Source organism: Anolis sagrei, chromosome 6 (assembly GCF_037176765.1).
Source record: "Anolis sagrei isolate rAnoSag1 chromosome 6, rAnoSag1.mat, whole genome shotgun sequence".
Taxonomy (NCBI): domain Eukaryota; kingdom Metazoa; phylum Chordata; class Lepidosauria; order Squamata; family Dactyloidae; genus Anolis; species Anolis sagrei.
Window position 1 is genome coordinate 107,186,394 of NC_090026.1, and position 27,007 is coordinate 107,213,400.

General features: G+C 38.1%; 1 protein-coding gene across 1 annotated transcript in view; it reads left to right on the forward strand.

The window, feature by feature from the left end:
* The window catches only part of PLXDC2 (plexin domain containing 2), a 245,476-nt gene that overhangs the window by 123,480 nt on the left and 94,989 nt on the right, over window positions 1-27,007 (forward strand). The window contains exon 3 of the mRNA XM_060782367.2: window positions 21,954-22,100. Within this exon, the coding sequence (XP_060638350.2) occupies window positions 21,954-22,100 (147 nt within the window). The remainder of the gene's footprint in view (window positions 1-21,953; window positions 22,101-27,007) is intronic.

Sequence of the window (27,007 nt, forward strand, 5' to 3'; positions counted from 1 at the left end):
TACATTGGTTATTTGTTGTTGTTAATTGGTCATATGGCAATCTCATGAAGAGGAATCTGGCACCCTCGCAAGAACCCATCTGAGCCAGGAACATCCTATTCTAGTATAGTTCCACCTCAACTGTTGAGGTGGAACCTAGACAATTCCATTACATATTATTATGCTTCAATGTCTAGAACAGATCTTTGGGATTCGATAGGCTGAAAAGATTCATTTAATTACAATTATTTTTAATCAGTGGGAAGCTCCATAAACACATACACACCAAGAAGTCTGCTTAGCTGCCATTTAATAGAATAAATATGCTTTTCTAAATTGGATTAATATTGCTATGACTAGTTTGCATGGCAAATTACAAGCACTATAACCCCAGGAGCCTGCTGGGTTAGACTTGGTGCTACTATCAATGAATTATATGGTCTCTTCAAGGAAGCTAATAAACAGAGATGTGGCTAAAAGCCCAGTTTAAAGGGGTGAGAATGCAGAAAATGGAGTCTGAAATATGTGCTTGTCATGGCTAAATGGAATTCATTAAATGTTGTGAACAGTTTGAAAAGTGCCTCTTGTCAGCTAATGCAGTTCATATGCTGTGTGATTGGAAGGTAATATAAACTCCACTTTGGGGGAGGAACCTTTTCAAGTTGGCATGTAACTCTGCTATTCCTGCACAGTATATGTATTTATTTGAAAGGGTCATGAACAGTATCATGTATTTATGAGCAAAGCCTTGGATATTGCGATGGCACAAACTGGTATGCTTACAATCACTTCACAAATGATGTTTTTACAGTCTGTATTGTTTATTGCATTTGTGCCATGCCCTGCATGCCCTAGTAAATCTGAATAACAATGGGTCAGTGAACACAATGAGGCTAAACTACATCATTTCTTGAGAGCTTTCAGTATTTTTGAGTTGTATTGATATATGTCAGAAGAGACTGGGTCACAGATGACACTTACCATGGTACCTGTGACACATTAGGTGCTAAGAATGTGAACAGGAATGAGGTTTGGCAGTTTCCCAAGGCTAATTGACTGAACAGGAGATAAAGTGTCATAATTCTTTGAATTTTCTTCCTGGCTTTCTGAATGTGTAACACTTATTGGTAGAATTAGGTGATTTAGCTGCCTACTTATACCAAAAATGCCAAAAACCTGTTCAGTATTTGATTTCAACCACTGAGGAGAACAAGTGAAGTGACAACATCATTCCTGTTTCTCTCTTATTCTCCATCTTTACGTTGTATACAGCAGAAACCTAATTATTTTGTACTAGCTGTACCCACCACGTGTTGCTGTAGCCAACATTCACTCCCACTTTCTCTCCTTCTTTCTTTCTCTGCCTTCTTCCTTCTCTACCTCTTTCTTTCCTTCCTTCCTTTGCTCTTTGGTTCCATCATTCCTTCTGTCTTTCCTTCCCTCCCTCTTTCTCTCCTTCTTTCCTTCTCTCCTTCCCTCCTCCCTTCCCTCTCTCGTTCCTTCTTTCCATCTCTTTTTTCTTCCCGTCTCTCCTTCCTTCCTTCCTTCCTTCCTTCCTTCCTTCCTTCCTTCCTTCCTTCCTTCCTTCCTTCCTTCCTTCCTTCCCCTTTTTCCTCCTTTATTCCTTCCCTTTAGATATAGGCCGGAAAAGAGTTGGGCTTGAAGAGGTGGCACTTGATAGAGGTGGCACTTGAGTTGGCACTTGATAGAGGTGACTCCCTGGGCTCCATGATTAGTAAACCGGCTCCATGATTAGTAAACCGGGCGTCTGTGGGAGACTTCCTGCCATGAGGTAGAGTGACCGTCTCGTGGGCCCAGTTTGGCAGGCGAGGGGTTAAGCGCATGTGTGCAAGGCCAGTAGCCAGACAGACAGCCAACCAGGCAGCTGCCGCAGTGCCTGTAGACAGTGGCCTGGGCTTGAGTTGTGGTCTGAGCCACTTGCAAAGTTTCCCTGGTTGCTCATGTTGGACGTGAGTGACTACCCCCACCCCCCACCCCACACACACACACACACACTTTCCTTGTGCTCTCACTTCACCCTCAGGTCTGCTCGTTGCTCCTCCCAACTGGCACTGTCTCCGGGGTCACAGGACTGAGGGCTGAACTACCAAGTTCGACCACTGAGGGCTGCAGCCTTCCAATGTGACTGTAACACAGGCATGGGCAATGGAGAGCTGGGGTGGATGTTTGTTGCAGGTGGAGGGGAGGGGAGTTGTTTTCATGCATGTGCTGTATAATCATTTAGCTTTTGGGTTTTTTTCAAGTCCTTTGCTTTTGGGGGATCACTCGTTGGTCTGTTAGGGGTGTAGTGTCCAAATTTGGTGTCATTTCGTCCAGTGGTTTTTTTGTTATGTTAATCCCACAAACAAACATTACATTTTTATTTATATAGATAGGATAATGGCTCAGATGGAGACTAAATTTTCAAAGATGGGCAGAGGATTAGCCTTTTTCCTCTGAAGACTGGGATTGAATTACAAATCCTAGGAACCTAATTGATGAATAAAAAGCCACATATTAACAGTTCAAGAAAATTCAGCACACCAGGCAAGTTGGGGAAGGGGTTGGGGGTTACAAGGAGGCAAGGTTCTCTGCACTGCCTTGTAGTAAAGCTTTTGATCAATGGAAAGATTTCTAAAACAGCCTTTCATTCTGCTATCAGTCCGCCTGTGTTGCCTGGTACACTGGCTGTGTTGAATGGTTTTCCTGGAGAGGATGCTTATGTGCTCAGCTCAAGTACTAAACTTCTAAATAGGTTTTCTAAGTCCTAAATCCTATTGCAAGCCCCAAATAGAGAAGACCTGATGAATGTAAATTCACCATTTATGTAAATCCCATTGCTTCAGTGGGTCTCTACTTGGAAGTAGTGATTGGAAGAAGGCCAATGACCCCAGATCCTGCCCGGAATGCAGTGGGGAACTGGCCCTTATTTGTGTGGTATTAGGTTAAGAACCAAATCTCTTTTATCAGAGCTTCCTTTTGTGCTAATGTAGAAAGCAGCACAGTATTTATCTTAATTAGACTTGGGCTAGGAAACCAGGATTAGTACTGCCTTTCTCTTAAGAACTGTCATGGGACATTTTAATTACTGTCTTTGTTTTTATGTCCAGTCTGCAAGATATTGTGCAATGCAAAAGCTCAGAATGTCAGGCTTGTACACTGAATTAGTATTTGCCTATAAAGAACACAGTTGATGGCACAGCTTGTGTCTAACACTTGTTTAATTATTCAGCGACCATTCTCATTTATCATTGCCTTTTGAAAACTCTACAAAGGCCAAATAATAATCATCATCATCTTTATTTATACTCTGCTACCATCTCCCCAAAGGGTACTCGGAATGGCTAACATGAGGCCAAGCCCAAAAGTTACAATACAGTAAAGTAAAAAACAACAAACAAGTAATAAGAGAACTCGGAAGTGACGAACAGTGGGGTTGACATTCACTAAGAGACGAAAGAAAGTGCATCAAGAGGACAGATATGTATTGGGATGAACATAGTATGGGGGTATGTGTTCATTCGTTAAAGACATATCGATTTATTATTTTGACCCAGATTATCCATGGTCTACTTTCTATCCATAATGTAACTGTGTGTGGCTTCTCTTGGTGTGTTGAACCACTGTCAGAACCTCTGGTAGAAAACCCTTCAATCTCATGTTGACATAGGCAAAAGACAATCTGCATTTGAATGCAGTGCAATGCAAGGAAACACCCCTTCTGTAAGCACCAAGAAAGGTTTTTTCCTAATTGTTTCTGTCATGGAACATCCGAGCCAAGAGTGACAATTTGCTAACTCATTAGTGCAATATACATTTTAGCAACTGATTGTGGAGAGCCAGGATATGTTGTTTGTTCTAATACTTTTGTTCACCTGGCTCTTCAGTTCTGCACATCATAATGAAGTGTTATATTCTTTTCAGAAATAAGTTAACAGTTTTGTTCAGTGTGCTTATTTTTCATTGTTTTATTCTCCAGCTGGAAAGGTGTTCAAAATGGCAAGAGCAGTAAAACTGTGGTACATGAGCTAAATCTAGCTCAGTTCCTGGGTAGCTCAATAAACTGCATAAAGGTTAGTAACTAAGAAATGATTGAGATCTATCTGAAGCAGAAATGAAGTTTCCCTCCAGGTGCACGTTTTGGAAAGAAAGTATGGGGCAGAATACATGAGTGTGGTAAGACATCCATAGGAACTCTGCATATGTCAGAGTAATTGAATTTCTAAAAATGGTAGCAAAGGCAGTGGCAACTGATTGGAGGCAATCGCAAATTCATCATGGAAACCAGATTCTTCAGTTTTTCATCTCAAAGGATTTATCTGCTCTGCTGTGTTGCTAGTGTATTTTGACAGCAACCATTTTTCACAGTAGTCATTTTCCTGTGAAAAAAAGTGCTGTTACCTGCACAGAAGATATCTTGTAATTAACATTTTGAGTGCTGCAGTGTGTGTGTGTGTGTGTGTGTGTGTGTGTGTGTGTGTGTTAACAGCTGGGAAAGAAAATTCCACCTACCTGTTGTTTTTTATTATTATTATAAGAAACTTTCTCAAATTGTAGGAGATAGACCACCAATCTTATCTCTGATCCACTTTAACAAATTCACTTTAACACTATACCTCTTAAATTTTAATTAATCTCATAACTTTTAACAAACCTCTCCTTAGTACCCATCAGTATTACAACAGCAGACGTGTATTGTTTCCTGAAGAGAACATCCCTGGACCCAGAAGTATGTGAGAATTACTATCCTATTACACTGATATCCTTTACTTGGGCAAGGTGCTTCAGTGTGCATTACCTAGGCAGCTCCAGATGTTCTTTGAGGAAACAGATTGTCTACAGTCATTTCAGTCTGGGGACACGATACGGGAAGGGGTATGGTGTCAAGAGAGTTTCAGTTGATCTTACTAACAATGTTCTCTGGGAGAAAGTGGGAATGCTACCCTGATGATCTTCCTGGATCTCTCAGTCATTTTTGAAGCCATTGATTATGATATCCTACAGGATTTGCTTCCCACCTAGAAGCATCTTCTCTCACTGGGTTGCTGTAAGTTTTTCAGGCTGTATGGCCATGTTCCAGAAGCATTCTCTCCTGACGTTTCACCTGCATCTATGGCAGGCATCCTCAGAGGTGGTGAGGTCTGTTGGAAACTAGGAAAATGGGGTGCATATATCTGTGGAATGTCTAAGGTGGGAGAAAGAACTTATATGTTGCGAATGTTTCAATTTGCCACCCTGCTTAGCATTTAATGGCCTAGCAGTTTTCAAGGTCTGGCTTCTTACTGCCTGGGCTATCCTTTGTTGAGAGGTAATTAGCTGTCCCTGATTGTTTTTCGTGTCTGAAGTTCCCTGTTTTTGAATATTGTTCTTTATTTACGGTTATGATTTTAGAGTTTTTTTAATACTGGTAGCCAGATTTTGTTCATTTTCATGGTTTACTCCTTTCTGTTGAAATTGTCCACATGCTTGTGGGTTTTAATGGCTTCTCTGTGTAGTCTGACATGGTAGTTGTTAGAGTAGTCCAGCATTTCTGTGATCTAAAATAATACGCTATGTCTAGGTTGGTTCATCAAGTGCTCTGCGATGGCTGACTTCTCTGGTTGAAGTAGTCTGCAGTGCATTTCATGTTCCTTGATTCGTGTTCTTCTCTCATTGTTGGAAATGCTGCTCAGGCCTGCATTTGTCTTTATTGACTTTCATATTAATTATCTCAAAAATGTAATTTTTCCAGCATGCTCAAGTCTTTACTGTGCGCTAGCGATGCACATTCCAGTCATGATTGTTCATGTGACATCAGTTAAAACATATAACAGGTGTTGAAAACAGATAAGCCAGCTAAAACACATAACATCAGTTTAAAAGGACATATAAGGTCAATCCATACCATAAAATTCATAGTTTAAAATCATCTGGATTTACTAGGTATCATTGAGTTCCAAGTGGTGTATCTGATGGCACAAAACACGATTAAGGATTTTGGTTCAACCATGGTGGAGAATGTCAATATTAAGATGTCCCCATATATTTTGAGTCTTTACAACTCATCTGGAGTTGCTCATAACATTCAGAGTTATTATAAATCCAATCCACATAAGAATGTTTTATATGATTAAAAACAAATAGAGCCCAACATGCTGTGAGATAAAGATTTTCTATTAACTGTGTGCATCCATCTCTGAATGCCAGATAAGGAATTCTGGACAACATAAAATTTTCAGAGTTGTTTACTGATTTCACCCTTAGGTAGAACAGATGTTCAGTGTTTCCTATAGGCTTTTTCACTGTTTGTTTCTTTCCTTTGTATGATTTAGTAATTTAACTAAGTATGTTGAGGTTGGATAACACAAGGTTATTTGATATTGTGTCATTTGCGTTGAGAAAAATATCCTTGAACATAGTATGTATGACTGAAAAGGATGATAATTTAAAAACAGCATAATCTGTTCTGATGAAACCATTTAAGGAGACAGCACATCAGATGTTGGCATGCAACCTAAGAGAATTAATGTCACCTGTATTATTATTAAGGTCTTTAGCAAATGGTAACCAGGCACATTTCTGCCCCCGATGAGTTATCAATTGTGTCTATGGTTTTTCATAGTTCTGGTGGAACATTGGGATTGTGCTTGAGCTGTTCCCACTGTTAGCTATCAAGCGCAGATGAGAGTGTCCTTCAGCACAGATGGCGTGACACAGATGAACAGAAGGTAAGGATAGCCAGCCAGAGCTAGAGTTAATGATAGCCACATGTAACTGTCTTGGAGAGCTTGGCATAAAGAAAAGGACTTTTTTCGTGCCAGGAGTGACTTGAGAAACTTCAAGTTGCTTCTGGTATGAGAGAATTGGCTATCTGCAGGGACAATCCCCAGGGAACGTCTGGATATTTTGCTGTTTTGCCATCCTTGTGGAAGGCATCTCTCATGTTCCTGCATGGGGAGCTGGAGCTGATAGAGGGAGCTCACCCGTACTCTCCCCAGATTTGAACCTCCAACCTGTCGGTCTTCAGTCCTTCTGGCATAAGGGTTTAACCAGTCAGCATGCTTTGGCTCTTCTAGAGCAATGTTTCCCAACCTTTTATCCTCCAGGTGTTTTGGACTTCAACTACCATAATTCCTAATAGATGGTAAGATGGCTGTGGTTTCTACGAATTGAAGTCCAAAACACCTGGAGGATCAAAGGCTGGGAAACACTGTTCTAGAGCAATGATTCCCAAATTTTGATCCTCCAGATGTTAGGGATTTCTACAATCAGAAGACCCAAACAGCTTCACCAACTGTCAGGGATTCTGGGAGTTGGAATCCAAAACATCTGGAGGACCAAAGATTGGTTGGAAGCCACTGTTCTAGAGGAATAAGGTAGGCCAGTCTCAAATTGTAGGGGCTAGACCACCAATCTTATCTCTGATCCACTTTAACAAGCTTGGCAGTGATGAGATTTCTTCACATCCTCAGGCATTATTAGTTGTAATGCTGTGTAATGGCAGCCACCTCATCATTTACACATAGACATTGTTGGTGTGGTCATTAAATATCTATCCTACAATTCCTGTAATGAGCAGGAGATAGGATCCATGGTTCCTGACCCAAGTCACGTCATACTTGTCAGAGTGAACAAGTCTCTAGTTCCTTAACTCTGTGAACAACTTTTGTGAAAAGGGGTTTTCTGGATTTGTCCTTTGTGTCCTGAGAGCCAGGATAGTGAAGTGAACAAACTTTTCCAATAGAGCTCATGACTTGAGAGTCAACATGTTCAGACTTTTTGGAAGCGGGCAGTCAGAAGTAAACTAAATGTATTGACTTGGTCCTGGATCCTGGGCTATTCAACTATAATATACTGAAGAGGAAGTAGATGTACGGCTGATGCATCATGCACCACACTATGCAGTCTTGCTGCAGATTACAGTTCCATGATTTATAAAATGATTCTTAGTTTACCCATAGATTTGTGTGTATCTTTCTTTTAAGTGAGTGAGAAATTGAAATAGTAGGGTTAGACTGAGGAATGTTATTGCCTAAAACTAAGGATGAGATTGTGCCCTCAACATTGCAATGGGATAATTTCCTCCACCACATTTAATGCAGCTGGCTAATTTAGGAGGTTCAAGAAAGACGTGTGCCATGCATATCTCTGTTCAGCAATAGAGAGCATCTAGAGGTTTCACATTTGAGAGGTTGCCACTTCTGTTCTCAGCATCTGTTACCTTAGTCAGCCACCTCATTTTGCCTAATGAAATTACTAGCCTGGGAATTTGAATGACTAATGTATCCTTACCCAACATCAGCTGGCTGAGGATGATTGGACTTGTAGTCCACTGTATCCAGGGAGCACTGCAGTTAATAGCTCAACTCAGTGTAAGACAACATCATAGTGTTCATTTGAACAATTTCTAAAAAGAGTTTACTTAATCCAAAGGTATTTACAGTTTAGCGGTATATTTGATAACAATGTCTTAATGGTGCTAGTACTTCCAAATGTAAGACGTCATCCTGTTCTATGGAAATTAATAACATTATTCTGTTTTGTTTCACTGGTTTCCTGGCCAGAGAGATACCAAACAATCTGAAGCATTGGAGAGCAATTATATCGTTATTTTGAAAAGCAAGACTTCTTTGGTGTAGCAGCTTGTCTAATACTCTGCCATATGTTTGAAGTCTTAAATCTGTCAAAGGAGACCAATTATCATTTGAAACCTGGATTTTTCTTCTCATGACCAGGTTGTATTTTGGGATATGTACTGCTGTGCAAAATATGGTATGGCAGTTGGATAATTTGGAAGTCAAAAATACATTTACAGTCTGGTAGGCACGTCAGTAAGAGTATGAGGTCAAGCATGCATAGGATTATGTTGTCCTATTGTTTGATGATGATGATGATGATGATGATGGAGAAAATAATTTTTTATTTTCATCCTAGATTCTAGGTAGTTTAGAAAAGTTGAAATGGACATAGCAAAAAAAACCCGCAATAATCTCATGAAAATGTAACAAGAGAGTTTACAGCTTAATCCTATGTGATTCCAACCAGAAGAAGTCCCACTAAGTTTAAATTCTAGGAGTTTAATTCCAACATATTCTATTTGTTTATGGTATTACAATCCTTTACCATACTAACTGTTCATTTTCAAATTCTATTCTAAGCACTGCACCATTTCTACATGTGACAAAAGCTTTTGCATGAAAGAAATAATTAACATCTCAAAAGTCATCCCACTTCCATTCTTGAGACAGCTTGGTAGCTTTCCTACTGCCAAGATAATAATAATGACTTAATTCACTATAATTCTTTCAAACCCAAGCACATAGCAAATGGAGCTCTTTGCAATTACCTTAAAGCCGGGACTCATGGAGTGCTTTAATTTTCTGTATATTTATAGTCTCCATGATCAAGTGGCAATAACTGCACTTTCTGAAAATAATCAACAATCTGAAAAATATGCAGCACTTTCCAAATAATAATTACTGCTTTATCTGTCATTACCATCTTTTCATGTTATACATGAACTCATGTAGCAGCCTTGTAAATTCAAGCCAATGAAAGCAGTGATGGGAAAATTAAACATTGGGAAAATTTTCCATACTGCAAGTGGCTGCCAACACAGCAATATTCAAGATCGGCAGTTTTATGGTGAGCCAATAGGCACTGCTTGCTTGGACTTCCAAAAATCTTTGACAGAATCCCTTTCCGTGGACTCCTGAGCAAAGTTAGTGGTGAGGGTGTAAGAGAAGTCCACTTATGCACTGAAAAGAGGGTAAAGAGTGAGAAGCAAAGAATATGATCACTTTTTGCAGTGAACAATGAGATCTGTCAAAGATGTGCATGGAAAATATGGTTCTGTAACTTGTTCAAGAATGATGGGAATTAGGGGTGGCTGGAAAAATTGTCAAATTTACTGATGACACAAAATTATTTAGGATGGTGAGAGTGGTTTATGAAGACCTTGAAAAACAGAGAGCAAGCATTAAAATGACAAATATGATTCAATGTAAGCACCTGAAACTCTTGGCTAAGAGATCTTGGTGTTGTGGTAGATAACACAATGATAAATAGATGTCTTAAGTTATAAGTCCAGCCAACACCCCAAATCCACAGATTCTGCATCTGCAGATTCCACCATTCAGGGCTTGAATTTAATCCAAAAAGCAAACTTAATTTTGCCATTTTATATAAGGGATACTGTTTCACAATGCTCTTATATATAATGAGATTTGAGCACCCACAGATTTGGCATCCACAGGAAGTCCTGAAAGCAAACCTTAGCAGGCACCAAGTCAAATACGATTTTGAAGGTAATTTAATTTCAGATGGTAAGCAGAATTCAACTCAGTTAATGAGACATGCCTCAATTAACGAAACCTTTGACAAAAAAGCTTATTTTTACAAACTCTTTTATGACTGTCACCTTTTCTTCCATATAATAATAATAATAATAATACAACATACTTTATTTATATTCTGCTTTATCTTCCCAGAGGGACTCAGAGCAGATTACAGTGCATATTAGGAAAACATTCAATGCCTTTTAACACGAGCAACATACAATACATAGATAGGTAAAGGTCTTCCCCTTTTTATCAATTTCCGGCATTTCATTCATTCAGTTTCATTGCCACAAAAACAAAATTTTTGTTGTTTAATAAACATTTTCCATGGCTGTGTGACAGAACCAATTAGAAAATGACATTCTAATCATCATCATCAACAACAACAACAACAACAATAACAACAACTTTATTTTTCTATACTGCCTCCATCTCCCCAAAGGGACTTGGGGTGGCTTACATGGGGACAAGCCCATGTATGTTATATTTAAAATATAACACACTAAAATTCTTAAAACCACACCATAAAACAGTATAAAACAACAACTACATAACAGAGTATAAAAACAACAATTGAGCAAGACATAATCCAGGAACAAAAATTGAGTATAATCCAGGAACAAAAATCATGTTACATAATGTAATGCCCAGGAACACATTCTTTAACTGAGGCACATCAGGATATACAAGAAGAGATAGAAAAGACTCCTGTTTGAAACCATTAAGAACTGTTGTAAAAAGAATTTGGCAGTACTGAGTAACTCAGTACTGCTAAATCCATCTAGCAGAAGTCTGTATGTACTTATAAAACCAGACTATGCTCTGTTTGGGGCATTCAAATGTTTTCCAAAATTGTTCTGGAAAAATGCAATTCAAAATTTCCCCCAAAGGTCCACATCATCAAATAAATCTCATTCTCTGTTCTGGATGGCTTGTGGAAATCTTTATTTAGAGATGGCATAAAGTATATGTCTGTTATAGAGACTGTTACGGTCTCACCATTACCATGTAATCCTTGCAATCCTCATCTCTTTCTGTCTGTCTGCAGTATATCCCCAAGGCAGGAATTCGTTTCCATTATGCATTGTGTAACTTCAATGCTATGGTCCTTCTCCATTGACAAAGCTACAAAAATGCACAGCCCTTATTCATTTCCATCACATTCACTGCTGGAAAATGAAATCAGACATAGGATTCATTTTTTATGTTTGTGGACCATCATGCAGCACTCTTGCTTAAAACAGTGTGAAATTAATTTTAGATATACAATAGAAGAGAAGTCGCCATGAAAAATGAAGCAGAAGTATTTCATATTTTCAGAAAACCCTGGTGGCACAGTTGTTCACAAGACATATGTGAAAGTTAAATTTTTCACTACACTACAGTCTTCCCATTTGGATAGACCATTAAATCAAATCTGTATCCAGCAATTATAGGGAGCAGATTTCTATATGGTATGAATTTTGTGTGTTGTCTAACTTGGACTTCCAGATATAGAGGCAAAGTAAGAAGTGGACTATTTATTGTACTTAGACAATATTACTACTTGGGTGATCAAGCACAGAAGGATTTCTAATGGATTGGTTTATGCCCTGTTTAACAAAGTATTACTCCTTGGCCTTTGAAGAAAATGCTCCAGGTGTTCAATGTAAGTTCAACATAATGTCATTTGGTAAGACTGTATTATTGTTTGCATTCAACGTTATCAAAATTAGGTCATACTCATATATCTTTCCAGTTGACTCAGTTTCTGTGGTTGAAGTTTTCACTGTCTCTTATTTTAGATGTCTTATTGCAGAATTATATACTTTTTCATAAGCTGTTTTGAGAGCCCAATTGCTTAATAATAATAAACCTTTAAAAATGAACTTTCATATCTTTGTGGTATATTTATTCTCAAATAATATGTAAAAGCAATTTTTTTCACCATGTTACAGTCTTCCCATTGTGAGTGACCATTTATATTTGCTGGAATTAATGGGAATTTAATTGTAAAGAATTCATGCGGGTCTGTTCTATTATGAATACAGTTTGAATGCAAGCCAAGGCATGATTACTAGTGTAATCCCTTGTTTTTAAATGAAGTCCTCTAGAGATTAAGAGCATGTTGGGATTGCAAGTCTAGCAGACTTACCATCATAGTCAATGGAGAGGGATCATGGCGGTTACAGTCTGACAACAAATATTCCCCAACACATTTTCTATTCTGCATCAATATGTAATTGAATAATAATGATTGCAAGAGGCTGCAGTTTAGTGACAGAGCATGTTTCATCTGTTTAAAGCAGAATTTTAGTTCTGGCATCAGAAGATTTCCAGTTTTCAGAAGTCACTTGAAGAGATAGTAATGGGAAGAGTAACTATCAAACTAACAATATAAAGAAACCTTGTATGTCCTTGTGGGACATGGCCCAAAAATGAGCTTCCCTGACTACCAAGGAAGGCTTTGGCCCTGGTCATTGTTCAATTTGGGATAATCCATCAACATATTAACTTCTAAAGAAATGGTAGAGTAGGAAGAATATAATTTTTCCTTATTTCATGAGTAGCATATATTTGTTCAGGAATCTGATTCTTGAGTAATTTATAAAAAGTTGTGAGAACAGAAGGATATGAAATCAGTGAGATTTCCTGCTCCCTCTTGGAAAAGGTTACTTTGAGGATTCCCCACTCCGCCAACACTAGTGATCATATTGACTAAAGATTGGGTTGTTATAGGTTTTTTCGGGCTATATGGCCATATTCTAGAGGCATTCTCTCCTGACGTTTCGCCTGCATCTATGGCAGGCATCCTCAGAGGTAGTGAGGTGACCTCACTACCTCTGAGGATGCTTGCCATAGATGCAGGCAAAACATCAGGAGAGAATGCCTCTAGAACATGGAAACCTACAACAACCCAGTGATTCCAGCTATGAAAGCCTTCGACAATACATTGACTAAAGATTTCTAGGAATTGTGATCCAAAAAAGTAATTTTCCCAAACTCTGTAACAGTACTACATAAATCCCTGCATGGATTTCTCCTTCTGCAGGTGCTGTTCCTTAGTGCATCAAAAGATTGTGCTCTCTGATAAATGGAAAAATAACCTTTCAATTGTCAAATTTTCTTCTCGCTTAAGAAAACATGCCTTAAACAAAATGCAGTGTTTTACGATGTGATATATGTATGGGTATAGTTTTCTTTCTTTCATAGCAGTTTTTTTCTTCCTGAAAATGCCAATTAGGATGTTGACAAATTATTCCTTATAGAAGCATAGAAAATTTCTCATACACTATTTGTTAAAGAAGTGTTATTCTTTCTGTAGTAACACATGAATCTATGATGCTTAAATTGTAACAGGATCCAGTGTGCTTATCCAAAAACAAAGGCAATATTTTTCAAGAATTACAGACATGCCCATCTCACCTAGATTGAAGAGCTAGAGCCTATAATTAAACTCTTTGATTTACCAGTTTTTAAAAGGAACACATGAATCAAAGTGTCACTTAAAGCATGCTTTTATAAAGCAATACATTTAACTTGAGTTTGTATCCGGTACACTGCTAATGTGGGCATTTGAGTTTCAGAGAATATAAGTAGAAGAGTTTTTGATCCCTTACTAGATATTGAAGATCGGTTGAAATTGAAATAGAAAATGGACAAATAATTGTCTATCCCTTTTCTATAATCTGTTTAGGCTTAATACGATTAGTGAAGCATTTTGGGTAAGCTGATCAAGTTTGGAAGTAGAGACTTGTAAGTGTTTGATTTCCCATATGGTTGTTTGTTTGTTTTTACAAACAGGACAAAAAGGACAAAATAGAGCTATATATTGACATGAGTTGCTGTACAGCTTAGTATGGCTTTGTTTAGTTTCGCTTTTTGTCCTTTGAGGAACTTCAAATGTCATTTTAATGACACTGAAAACTATTGATTATCATTAATTGCACCTCTGTTGTAGTTCTTGAGCATAACAACATTTTTTAATATTGAAATATCAGTTTTTGATCTATTACTTGCCCATCACAGAATCATAGAACCAGAGTTGGAAGAGACAACAAAGGCCATCTCGTTTAACCCCCTGCCATGCAGCAACACGCAATCAAAGCACTTCCCAAAGTTGCCAATCCAGCCTCTGTTTAAAAATCTCCAGAGAATCATAGAATCAAAGAGTTGGAAGAGACCTCATGGGCCATCCAGTCCAAACCCCTGCCAAGAAGCAGGAATATTGCATTCAAATCACCCCTGACAGATGGCCATCTAGCCTCTGTTTAAAAGCTTCCAAAGAAGGAGCCTCCACCACACTCCGGGGCAGAGAGTTCCACTGCTGAACGGCTCTCACAGTCAGGAAGTTCTTCCTTATGTTCAGATGGAATCTCCTCTCTTGTAGTTTGAAGCCATTGTTCCGCGTCCTAGTCTGCAAGGAAGCAAAAAACAAGCTTGCTCCCTCCTCCCTGTGGCTTCCTCTCATATATTTATACATGGGCATCATATCTCCTCTCAGCCTTCTCTTCTTCAGGCTAAACATGCCCAGCTCCTTAAGCCGCTCCTCATAGGGCTTGTTCTCCAGACCCTTTATCATTTTAGTTGCCCTCCTCTGGACACATTCCAGCTTGTCAATATCTGTCTTGAATTGTGGTGCCCAGAATTGGACACAATATTCCAGGTGTGGTCTAACCAAAGCAGAATAGAGGTGTAGCATTACTTCCCTAGATCTAGACACTATGCTCCTATTGATGTAGGCCAAAATCCCATTGGCTTTTTTTTGCTGCCACGTCACATTGTTGGCTCATGTTTAACTTGTTGTCCACGAGGACTCCAAGATCTTTTTCACACGTACTGCTCTCAAGCTAGGCATCCCCCATTCTGTATCTTTGCATTTCATTTTTCCTGCCAAAGTGGAGAAAGGAGACTCCACCACACTCTAAGATAACATGTTCCACTATCAAACAGTTCTTAGCATCAGGAAGTTCTTCCTAATTTTTAGGTGGAATCTCTTTTCCTGTAATTTGAATCCATTGCTCCAAATCCTAATTCCTAGAGCAGCAGAAAACAAGCCTTCCTACTCATCAATATATCCTTTCAAATATTTCAACATGCTGATCAGGTTCTCTCTCAACCCCCTCTTCTCCAAGTTAACATATCCATCTCTCTCAATCAATCTTCATTGGGCTTGGCTTCCAAACCTTTGACCACATTGGTCACCCTTCTCTAGACACATTTCAGCTTGTCAATAGCCATCTTGAATTGAATTCCTGTGAGGACATTACTGATGATGTTGAAGTGGAGGCATTGTCAACAATGGCCATTACTTAGAAGGTAGACTATTGAGGAGCTAGAACTGAATAAGGCATTAGTATAATTCATGAGGCCAACTGAGAAGGAACAAAAAGTCAACATACATGGGACAGAAATGTGTACAACATACTGAAATTCCTGGATGTTGAACAGTCCTGCTGCTATCTTCTCACTTCAACCCAATGGAGCCAAACCCATTCAGGGAGCATGACTGTATGTGAAGTTTCCCCAGCCCTACCTCCCAATCCCACCAGTAAAAGATGGCCCCAACTCAAACTCAAGTCAATGTAGAGCTGGTAAGGCATTCTTGTAAGTAAGAATATTGGAGTGCTGCATCAGCCTGGCCTCTTTCCAAAAGTTTTTTGAGACTGTGGAGTAGGACTAACACCTGATAATGTTTCATGCCAAAGGGGAATTCCAGTAAAAGTCAGTCTAGTGAACTATGTTTGAGATATATAATTACAGTGATTGATAGGGCAGGAGAACCCTCTTCTAGTGGACTGCTATGCTGTACTAAAACCAAAAGCTACAGATATTGTTTCTCAGAAGAACAATGTAGAATGGATGTATGCTGAAGTCACTGGCATGGCTGAATATGTAGCTTCCACTGATGAGTTATCTTTAGCCACCTGGATGGCCAAATGTTAAAAAGATGACAAGGAACACAAGCAGTATGCAATAATTATAGGAATTTATATACTCTCCCTTTCTTTCATATTCAATATTCAATGTTTATTTTAAAGAGAAGAGTTATTAAACAATATAAATGTAAAATAAATGACTCACACAAAAATGAGTACAGTAACTAAGCACACTTTAGCACCAACTTCAAAAATGTTGGGAATGTGGTATTCTTCGTATCTGTTTTGATTTCATCTTCCATCACCCTTTCCAACCTAACCAAAACTGGAAGATAGACGTTGTAGTCCAATAGGTCCAGAGGGCCACACTTTCTCCATATTTATCTATACAAAACTCCCCAAATCCTATAGAAAAATCAGTGACCGTTGGACTGGGATTGGAAAAGAATAAGCAATTAATTTTAGGGAAACAATCAGAATGATAAATTCCATTGATTTGCCTACCAGCATTTTGAATCTACTGGTAGGTTGATTGTCAAAGGCAGTCTATACAGATGGCATTTCAGTAGTTCAGTATGAATGTTCCTAAGAAATGTATAGCTGTGGGCACATCTGTGACAATAAACAATGAAGTCAGGGTCATAGCTATTATGTGAACAACTAACAGCTAAAAGAAGACTTTCAGAGTTTAAGTCAGTTGGCGCTAGATGTTATTTAAATTTCTCATCCAATAAGGACATATATTTTCAGTATACATCGAAGAAAGAGTTTAAAATTAAGGAAATATTTACTCTCAAATATGGATGCCAAGGTTTTACAGTGATTACAATGAAATTAGTGTGTATGTGCGTACTTTGTAAGAAGAAGATACATCTATTATAATTTCCTTAGAATATATGCTAGAGTTAATTCCTTAAAAATCTTCAAAAAAAATGTCATTATCCAGCTAGTAAGTTTGTGAATTTTATGCACAGACAGTAGGGCTTAGTGTTGTAGATGTATATACCTGTGCATACATTTGGAGAAATGTGTATTGCCATTTCCATAGACCTCAAATGACAGTGGTTGGCACCTTCTGCTTTTGGCAAACAAGAGATGAAAAATGGGAAATGAGAAATGAGAAAAGCTGAGCAATTAGAAGAAATCACTCACATGTCTGCTACAGTGCTATAGAGTCCTTTCTTGCTCATGATGATAATAATATTAAAAGAGATCTCTACCTTTGAAAATGTCAGTTACTTTTACTGTACACAGCATTAGATACAGTCTGAACTTTTTTAACTGAAATGAAATGATGATATTCCTTGGAGTTCACAGGAAATATATATGCATGTGATTTCACTTCATTCTCATCTAGTAGCAAGTACAAATTCTTCCATTCCCTTTTCCATTAAGGAACAAAAAAGAAAAGAACATTAAAAACAAAATAATCCAGAAAAGTGGTTTGCATAAAATAAATTATTATTTTATTTTCAAATAATAATAATAATATAATAATAATGTGAAAACAATAAACATTGACAAAATCACGATCTGTCAACTGCAAAAGGCCACCTTACTTGGATCTGCATGAATCATTCGAAAATACAAGTGACACAGTCCTAAATGCTTGGGAAGTGCTTGACTTGTGATTTTGTGACACAAAATCCAGCATATATATCTTGTTTGCTGTGTCATACTGTTTTTTGTCTTAAACTCGTGTGGCAGGAGGTCTTTTAATCGTGTCTTCTGTGTTTTAATCATTTTTGTTATTATATTTTACATTTGTATTTTAGTTAAACTATTTTACCTTTGTGCTCTTAACAAAAACATGGGATAAAAATTAATTTATATATATATATATATATATATATATATATATATATATATATATGCGCTAGTGGAGAGTCCTAGAAGTAAAAAATGGTGAGTGTGAGTATTTTGGGGTAATTATCTATGTTTCAGTGACTCATTTCAAGTTGAAATTTCAAAGAGGGAAATTTCAAAGCAAAAGAAAGTAAAAGGTAGATGGTTAAAACTTAGTGGAATCTTGGTCATTGGATTATTTCAGTCTAAACTGCCATATAACCCAGTTCAAGACTGCCAAACTGTACTCTGAAACCGCATTGTAGATGGGGTGCCAGATTTCCTAGAACGTGGTTAAAGTTGTAGAACGGAAGCTCTCATAGATACTATCACAAAGAATGCTGGGATTGAAAAGAAAAAGTGTAAAATGAAAGAGCATTAAACCATTGCTGCTAAGATTCTTAAAATTTTGAAAATAGATAAGAAATCGGAAAAGGTTTTCAGAGGTACTGTCAATTTTTTGAGGTAAAAATGAGAGAGATGGGATAGCTAGAGGCCCTTTTGGACTGTTATATATAGACATGGACAACACTAGATACACATCCTCTGGACTGGTATTGAAGAAAGATTGGAATATACTAAATGAGTGTGGCCATGTTCAGATTATTGTGGGTTGGTTTCATAAATTGGGATACAAAGATACAGTCATGCATATAATCTCCTTCTCTGCACATTTCATATTATCAAGATTTCGATTTTGACTGAGCAAGGAAATTGCAATTACTAAAGACTGAACAAGTCAGGAGCCCAAACCAATTTCAAACTCAGTTTAAGATGCCATCTCTTTCCAAAGCTAGTAATCATTTCTCAGTTCTCAATTAAGATAAAATATGTGTGTTCAGGTGTTGCAGAATTCAACATATTAATGACATAGACAAGAGCAGCATCTATTTCACATTGTAGATGGTAATTCAAACAAAAGGTTTATGAGGAGGGGGCGAAGTTATATAAGGGCTCAGTATTTGTTTTTATCTTTCAGGACCTTGAAATATTAGCCTGAAGGTCTAATTTAAAGTTAATGTGTAAAATATGGTCTGAAGGGAATATGCAAAAGATAATCAAAGAGAAGGAAACTCAAGTATGAAACAGCTTTCATAAAGATTGTTCTATACAGCTCAGGTTTTTCCCCATGAAAGAAGCAAACATGGAAATATTCAATCTATATATATAAATTTGTTAGGGGCATCCAACGAGGAAACAAAACTCAAAACCCCCCCAACGAAACTTAACCAAAATTGCCATGCCCATAACACAACCCACAAGGTACAAACATATCTACTCAAAATGAAAAACAACACAACAACACACTCACAAAACGGCAAAACAACAACACTCAAAAAACCCCAACGAAACTTAACCAAAATTGCCATGCCCATAACACAACCCACAAGGTACAAACATATATTCTCAAAATGAAAAACAACACAACAACACACTCACAAAACGGCAAAACAACAAAACTCAAAAAACCCCAACGAAACTTAACCAAAATTGCCATGCCCATAACACAACCCACAAGGTACAAACATATCTACTCAAAATGAAAAACAACACAACAACACACTCACAAAACAGCAAAACAAAAACACTCAAAAAACCCCAACGAAACTTAACCAAAATTGCCATGCCCATAACACAACCCACAAGGTACAAACATATCTACTCAAAATGAAAAACAACACAACAACACACTCACAAAACGGCAAATCAACAAAACTCACAAACCCCCCAACGAAACTTCACCAAAATTCCCATGCCCATAACACAACCCACAAGGTACAAACATATCTTCTCAAAATGAAAAACAACACAACAACACACTCACAAAACGGCAAAACAACAAAACTCAAAAAACCCCAACGAAACTTAACCAAAATTGCCATGCCCATAACACAACCCACAAGGTACAAACATATCTACTCAAAATGAAAAACAACACAACAACACACTCACAAAACGGCAAATCAACAAAACTCACAAACCCCCCAACGAAACTTCACCAAAATTCCCATGCCCATAACACAACCCATAAGGTACAAACATATCTACTCAAAATGAAAAACAACACAACAACACACTCACAAAACGGCAAAACAACTGAGCATGCGCATTGGTGCCCAGCCGCAAGTTCCCTGGCGCGCGCACACAGTTCCCTCTGCAGAAGCCATGCCCACTCCAAGCCCCGCCGCGCTGCTTCCCGCACACACACACCCCCCGCCGCACACACACACGCAACCCCACGCTCCATCACTCCCCCCACCGCCACACACACACGAGCAACCCCACTCCCCCCGCTGCCGCACACACACACGCAACCCCACGCTCCATCACTCCCCCCGCTGCCGCACACACACACACAACCTCACGCTCCATCACTCGCCTGCCCCAATCTTACCTCCTTTTACTTCACGCCACCTCCAAACCCCACCGCACCCCTTTCCGCCCTGTCAAAATCCAGGAAAGACAGGAAGGAAGGAAAGAAGGAAGAAAGAGAAAAGGAGATAAAGAAAAGGGGGAAGGAAGGAAAGTTAGAGAAAGAAGGAAGAAGAAAAGGAAAGAAAAGGAAAGATGGAAGGAAAGAAAAGAGAGACAGCAGAAGAGAAAGAAAAAGGGGGAAGGAAGGAAAGAGGTAGAGAAGGAAGAAATGAGAGACAGAGGGAGGGAAAGAAAAAGGGGGAAGGAAGGAAGAAGGAAAGAAAAAAGGGAATGAAAGAAGGAAAGAGGGAGTGAAGGAAGGGGGAAGATGTAGAGAAAGAGGGAGGGAAGGAAAGAAGGAAAGAGAGAAGGAAGAAAAGAGACCAGAAGAGAAAGAAAAAGGGGGAAGGAAGGAAGGAGAGAAGGAAAGAAAAAAGGGAATGAAGGAAGGAAAGAGGGAGTGAAGGAAGGGGGAAGATGTAGAGAAAGAGGGAGGGAAGGAAAGAAGGAAAGAGAGAAGGAAGGAAAGAGGCCAGAAGAGAAAGAAAAAGGGGGAAGGAAGGAGATAGAGAAGGAAGAGGAGAAGGAAAGATGGGAGGGAAGGAAGGAAGGAGGGAAAGAAGGAGAGAAAGAGGGAAGGTTGGTCACAGCAATGCGTGGCGGGTAAAGGTTGTTATTTCTATGATTATTATGATGCTATTATTCCTATGAGACCCTTTTAGGGGGAATGGGAGAGGTGTCAGGTCCCAGAGGCAATGCATTGCATTATTGTTATTGTTATGATGGTGATGAAATAAAAGGAAATAAAAAGCGAAAGAAGGAAGCAAACAGGGAGGGAAGAAAGGCAAAGGAAGAAAGGGGGAGGGAATGAAGGAAAGAGAGAAGGATGAAACCAAGTAGTGAAAGAAGGAAAGAAAGAAAGAGGTAGAGAAGGAAGAAAGGAGAGAAAGGGGGAAGGAATAGGTAGGGACCTCTCTTTCATAATAGTCCAGATATCTACCTCAACTTTGATAAGTTTTACTATAGGCCACAGCAACGCGTGGCAGGGCACAGCTAGTACTCTTATAAATTAGATTTCTGCTGCAAAACTGGTATCAAATAGCAGTTTTTATTATTAAAAGGGGGTATTCTAATAAAAATTATGATCAGTATAAAAATGAAACTGAAACACAGCACAGATTATAAGCTATTTTTTAAAAAAAAATCTTTCCATACTTACAGAAACAGCAGTTGTCACAGAAGATTTACTGGCCGTTACTTAGAAGTTACATTTCTTTTTGCATTTGCAATGGTTTCTTTTCCCAGGTCTTAGAAAGCAAAAATTGGATTGCAAAATCAAATGTGTCACAAGCACAGTTACTGATGTGTTCTCTGTTTTAGAATTCATATAATAAAATGATCAGTATTATCTTTTTTCCACTTTGGTCAAGTTAACTTTGGAGGTTTTGCAGGAAACAAATCTTGTGTTTTGAAACAGTTAAAATGCATACAGGAAATCATAGCGGTGGCTTAACTGTTTGGGGCTTTTCCCCCACAGGAAGATGTGGATCACAATTACTATACTTCTCGGACCTTTGGCCCATCTGATTCTATCAGCCGTGATCTATGGGTGAACATAGACAAAATGGAGAAAGATAAAGTGAAGATTCATGGGATCCTCTCCAACACGCATCGACAAGCCGCAGTAAGACATTTTGATATATATTTCTATTTAATCTTTTCTGTTGTCATCTAACTGCCTATGTAATGCTCACCACACTATATGTGTAGCTTTGCTCGTGATCAAAGAAATTCCACACTGAACCAAAACTACATCTTATCTGTTATTTTTTATTACTGTTATTTCCAGGGTGTGACACCCTTGTAAAGATTTTTTTTACTGTACATAGGAAGTTATTTCCTTTAAAAAACACATTTACCTTGCTATTAATCTTCCTGCTGAGTTTTTAGGAAGGTTCCAAAATAGTATGGTGGAAAACAAGTATCATTTATGTCATTTATGACAGAAGCTGTTTTGCCACTGAGATAAATTACACTACTAAGTAACTCGTTTAATTACAGTATTTAAGACAAAGAAAATAGCAGACCTTCATTTATTCATTTAAATTTGTACAAAAGCAGAAAGTTAACTCTTTGATCTTTGTCAAAATGTTGTTGTTTCATTTCTGTTGATTTTTGTCATATGGGAACAGAAATGGCAGATCCAATTACATTTCCATATCAAAAATCTGCTTTTGCTAATTCTGATCATGAACTAGTTGTTGCAAGAACACTAATCTAAGCCTTTCCCCTGGGAGTATCATTGAATGCTTTATGCTCACCCAAGTACTGGGAACTGTTCAAAGGAAAGAGTTAGTGCTGCCATGAAAAGGGATATAAATGCAGTCGCAAAAATGACTTCCTCTTTGTTGTGATAAAATGTATTTTTGCTGTGTTGGCCCAAAAAAATGAATGGAGTGAGGTCTGGCATATAGGGGAGGGGGCAGCTCTAAGAGATTGCCCATGAATCTTTAAAACTATACAAGGAATTATATGAAAGTGGAAGAGGGAGGAGAATGAAATAAATACAAAAGTTTAAGAAGGCTGCTGTCCATTGGATTGTGTCATATCATTTCCCAGGACCAATAAACTCACCAACCAAGTGACAGGCTGAGAGAAGAGTAGTAGACAGGAGAGATGCTCTGAAAGATTTAGAAGGGGGGAGAAGTAATAAATGCTCTAAATTTAGACTGATACAACATAATTTATAGAAACTTTCTCTTCTCAGCCAAACTAAAAAGAACAGCTAAAATGGATGTTGCAAAGTGGAAATGCTGGAGTCTAGCAGTTTCCTGATTTAAGAATGAACCCAATATTGTACACTATGAATTATCTGAGATTTCTGGATATGGTTGCTTGTTTGGTCATAAAAAAGAACCTCTGCTACAAATAAGAGCATTTAATGATCTGGCTGTTCTGTGAACAGGTCATTTTTGAGCACACTGGGAAAGTGGGACAGGAAGAGGATCTGGATAAAATAGCCAGAATGTTTGGTCAAAGAAATGCCAATCTATTCATGTTTATGCATTGTGTTGTAGGACCTTAATTTTATTGCTAAATTCAAATGAGTTACAACAATTAAATTATAAGCACAGAATATCAGATTTCTCTTTTTCAAGGAATTTATTTAGGGCCCCTTCAATCTAACCATAAAATTTAGGAGTCAAAAAAGAAAAAAAATCAGTTATGAGAAACTGCAAATGGACAATCATAGAAATTGGTAGAATTCTTATGCCACATGTCAAGAATTAGCATGTTTGTGTATGCATAGCACTTTTATTCTGTTGGAATCCACGTTAGAACTCTCAGTGCATATTGTTTGAACTGTGGTTATTTTGTAGTTTGTTGTAAGCAACATTTCTGCAAATGTGGGGTAGAGTGATCTCAAAATTTGATTGTCCAAAATGGATTCTTCTTCAAGCTTAGCCATATATATTTGAGCAATTAAAATACATGGCTATGGTAAAAAAAGAAATTTGCAAAAGACCAAACTTATTTGATGGCTCAACCTTAATGTGGATGGCCTTAATGTGGACTCTTGTCTTTGCAATGCATGTTATTATAACAATGCTGTCTGATAGCCAGTAAGACTGCAGGTTTCAGTCAGTGTTTTAATGGAACTATCCAAATAGATTCAGCAGTTTGGACAGTCCCTGTAAAGTTCACCAGAAGAAAAAAAAAACAACAGTTGGGTTCATCACCCCATCATTAAAGTCACCAGCCATCACTGCACCAGAGCATAAAAGTGACTGTAATTTAGAGGTTAGGGTTGCTTCTATTCCAAATCAGAAGTATCAAGCAAAGAACAACTCATTTTTAAATGTTTAAGCTTTGATTGAATTAATACATTTACAATTTTGATAAGTGGTGCTATAAAAACACATCCTACAGACTTTTGATTGTGAATTGTGTTTATTAATTGGGTCACAGTAAATCATGTGAAAGTACACCCAACATACTTTATGTGAAAAAAACTTCACAATTGTTTCTCAAATGATGTCCAAGCTTCTTGGCAAAAGAATAATAACCTAGATTTTGAACTTTTGGTCATGAAGAAGCACTTGGTTACACTTCAAAAACATTATCTCATCTAATTCAGATAGCTAACAAGAAATAGCAAATGTAAGATTGTCCTCTTTTTCTTAATAATTTCATCCTAAGCATTACAAAGTGAAAGATTAGTTATCTACCATTGCATATAGTTCTGTATTTGGCCATATCCTTTTATATCCTATTTGCATTTTGGTACTTTTATATGAACAATCTTATGGCTATATAATGATAGAATATTAGTTTTACAATTACATATCCATGTACCAGATCCGGATGAATATGACTCGTTCCCAATAAAAGTCTGTGCAATGAAACATGTTTTTAATGTCACCTTGGCAATCCAGTCAGTGGGCAGGCGTTCCATACAGCAAATTCTTACACTGAAACTAACAAAAATAACTTTGGAGTCCTTGATTATTATGGCTAAGTCAAGAAGAAAAACGTTGCTTCATGTTGGACTTCACATCACTTCATTATTTTATGCCTTCTTTCAGCTTCTCAAGATAATAAATTTGAAAAAAAGAAGGGGGAGAATCATAAAATCGTTAGAGTGTTAAAAATTCTTAAGGGCTTGCTTGTCAGAACTGGCCTGGAATGTCTTCTCTGCCCTTGTAGAGAAATGAATCTGTGTCATTATACAATGGAGAATTTTCACTTCATCCAAATATTAACTGACAACAATACAAGCAGCATCTTAAAGTTTATTCTCTGGAGAAAAGAGATCTAATGTTTTAAAAGCTAATTCATGCATTCTAGATTGAGAAGACTGCATTCATGTAGGAAACATGAATTATACCTGCTCTTCCAAACTAAACCGATTTTGGGGTATTAATGAATTGGAAAATTGTCTTCTAAAATTATGACTCTTAAGCCTGTCAAAATCTTTAGTTTCACCTGTTTTCCTTACATTTTCTATCACTGTTGTGTTCTTTACTGAACTACAACTTGGGCAATGTAAAAAAATGTTTGGTACGTGGATTTTGTCATGTTGATATGAGATTTATTTGTGTGTGTGTCAGGAGCGACTGGTGTGAGAGAATTGGCTATCTACAAGGATGTTGCCCAGGGGACGCTTGGATGTTTGATGTTTTCCATCCTTGTGGGAGGCTTATCTCATATCCCCGCATGGGGAGCTGGAGCTAACTGAGGGATCTCAACCCACTCTCCCTAACGATCGGCAGTCCTGCCAGCACAAGGGTTTAACCACATAGAAGATTGAATGGCTTATCCTATGGGTATGAAAATATGGACACTTTACATTTTGGAATATTCAAGAAAGATTTTGAAAGCTTAAATACAAAATGAAGTGGAGCATATTTCCCCAACTTTTATTTAAAGTCCGTAATTCTGCAAAAGAATTCACCTTCTAGTCAGTAGAATGAAATGGATGGGAGATGAGACAAGGAAATACAATATCAATCACTCACTGGAATCTTTGAGAATCACAGTTTGTGAAGAGGGAAACAATTGTGGGGCATGAAGTGCCTTCACTCCTTCCTCTTATCTCAGTGCCTTCCAACATTAGTGCAAGGACCTGGCGATTTACTAAGCCATAATTTTTAGGAGATTTGAGCCACTGGGCCTCGTTTGAGATTAGAATATAAGCCAGCATCAAATGATTACTCTGGTTTAATGCAAGCCAGGATCTTTATACCGAGCCAGCCCACACCACAGAAACAGGGGGGGGGGGGGGGAAGGATAATTGTTCAACTCAAATATTTATTTTGGACTCCATAATGTATTGTTTAGATCAGACTTGCACAAGTGTTTTGGACTTTAGCCCCAGAATTCCTGACCCTTGGACAAGCTGGCTAGGGCTTCTGGGAGTTGGAGGTCCCAAACACCTGGAGAGCCACAGGTTATACAGACCTGGTTTAGAATAGTGTTTCTTAGCCATGTGGTCTGCCTGTTTTACTGGTAGAAAGGTAGTTATATTTCATTTGTAAATACATTATTTTTCATCTATGGCTTCCTTGGCATATCCTGGAGGTCCCTGGGAGTCACAGAAAAGAAACAAGTTTGCATCACAGTTGGGAAAAGGTTGGGAAACACTGGTTTTCTCGTATAAGGTCTTTAATTAACATCTATGGACCTTATGTAATTAAGCAAGTATTTAGATGAGTCTCTGTCAAAAGATTTTTTTTAATTCAACTGAAATGGTGCAAATGGAGCTTGGCAGGATTTTACTTATGTCCAACATTAGGCTTATACATGTCTTCTTCAGTACAAGAGCAAGGGGAAGAATAAAAGCACCACTTTCCCAGCTGCTGTTTATCATAATATCTAACCCAGAATGTAATAGTTTTGCATTCATCAGTGAACTGGAGTAGGCCAAAAGATAACTTTATTTTGAAGAGACTTCAGGACCCCGTTGAACACCAACACTCATATGAGTTTGTAACAGCCCATCAGCTGCTTCGAAACTAGTGCATCCTAAAATTAAAAGTCCTCAATGCTAAGGAAGCCATTACAACCCAGGTCTTTTTGCAGCAAACACAT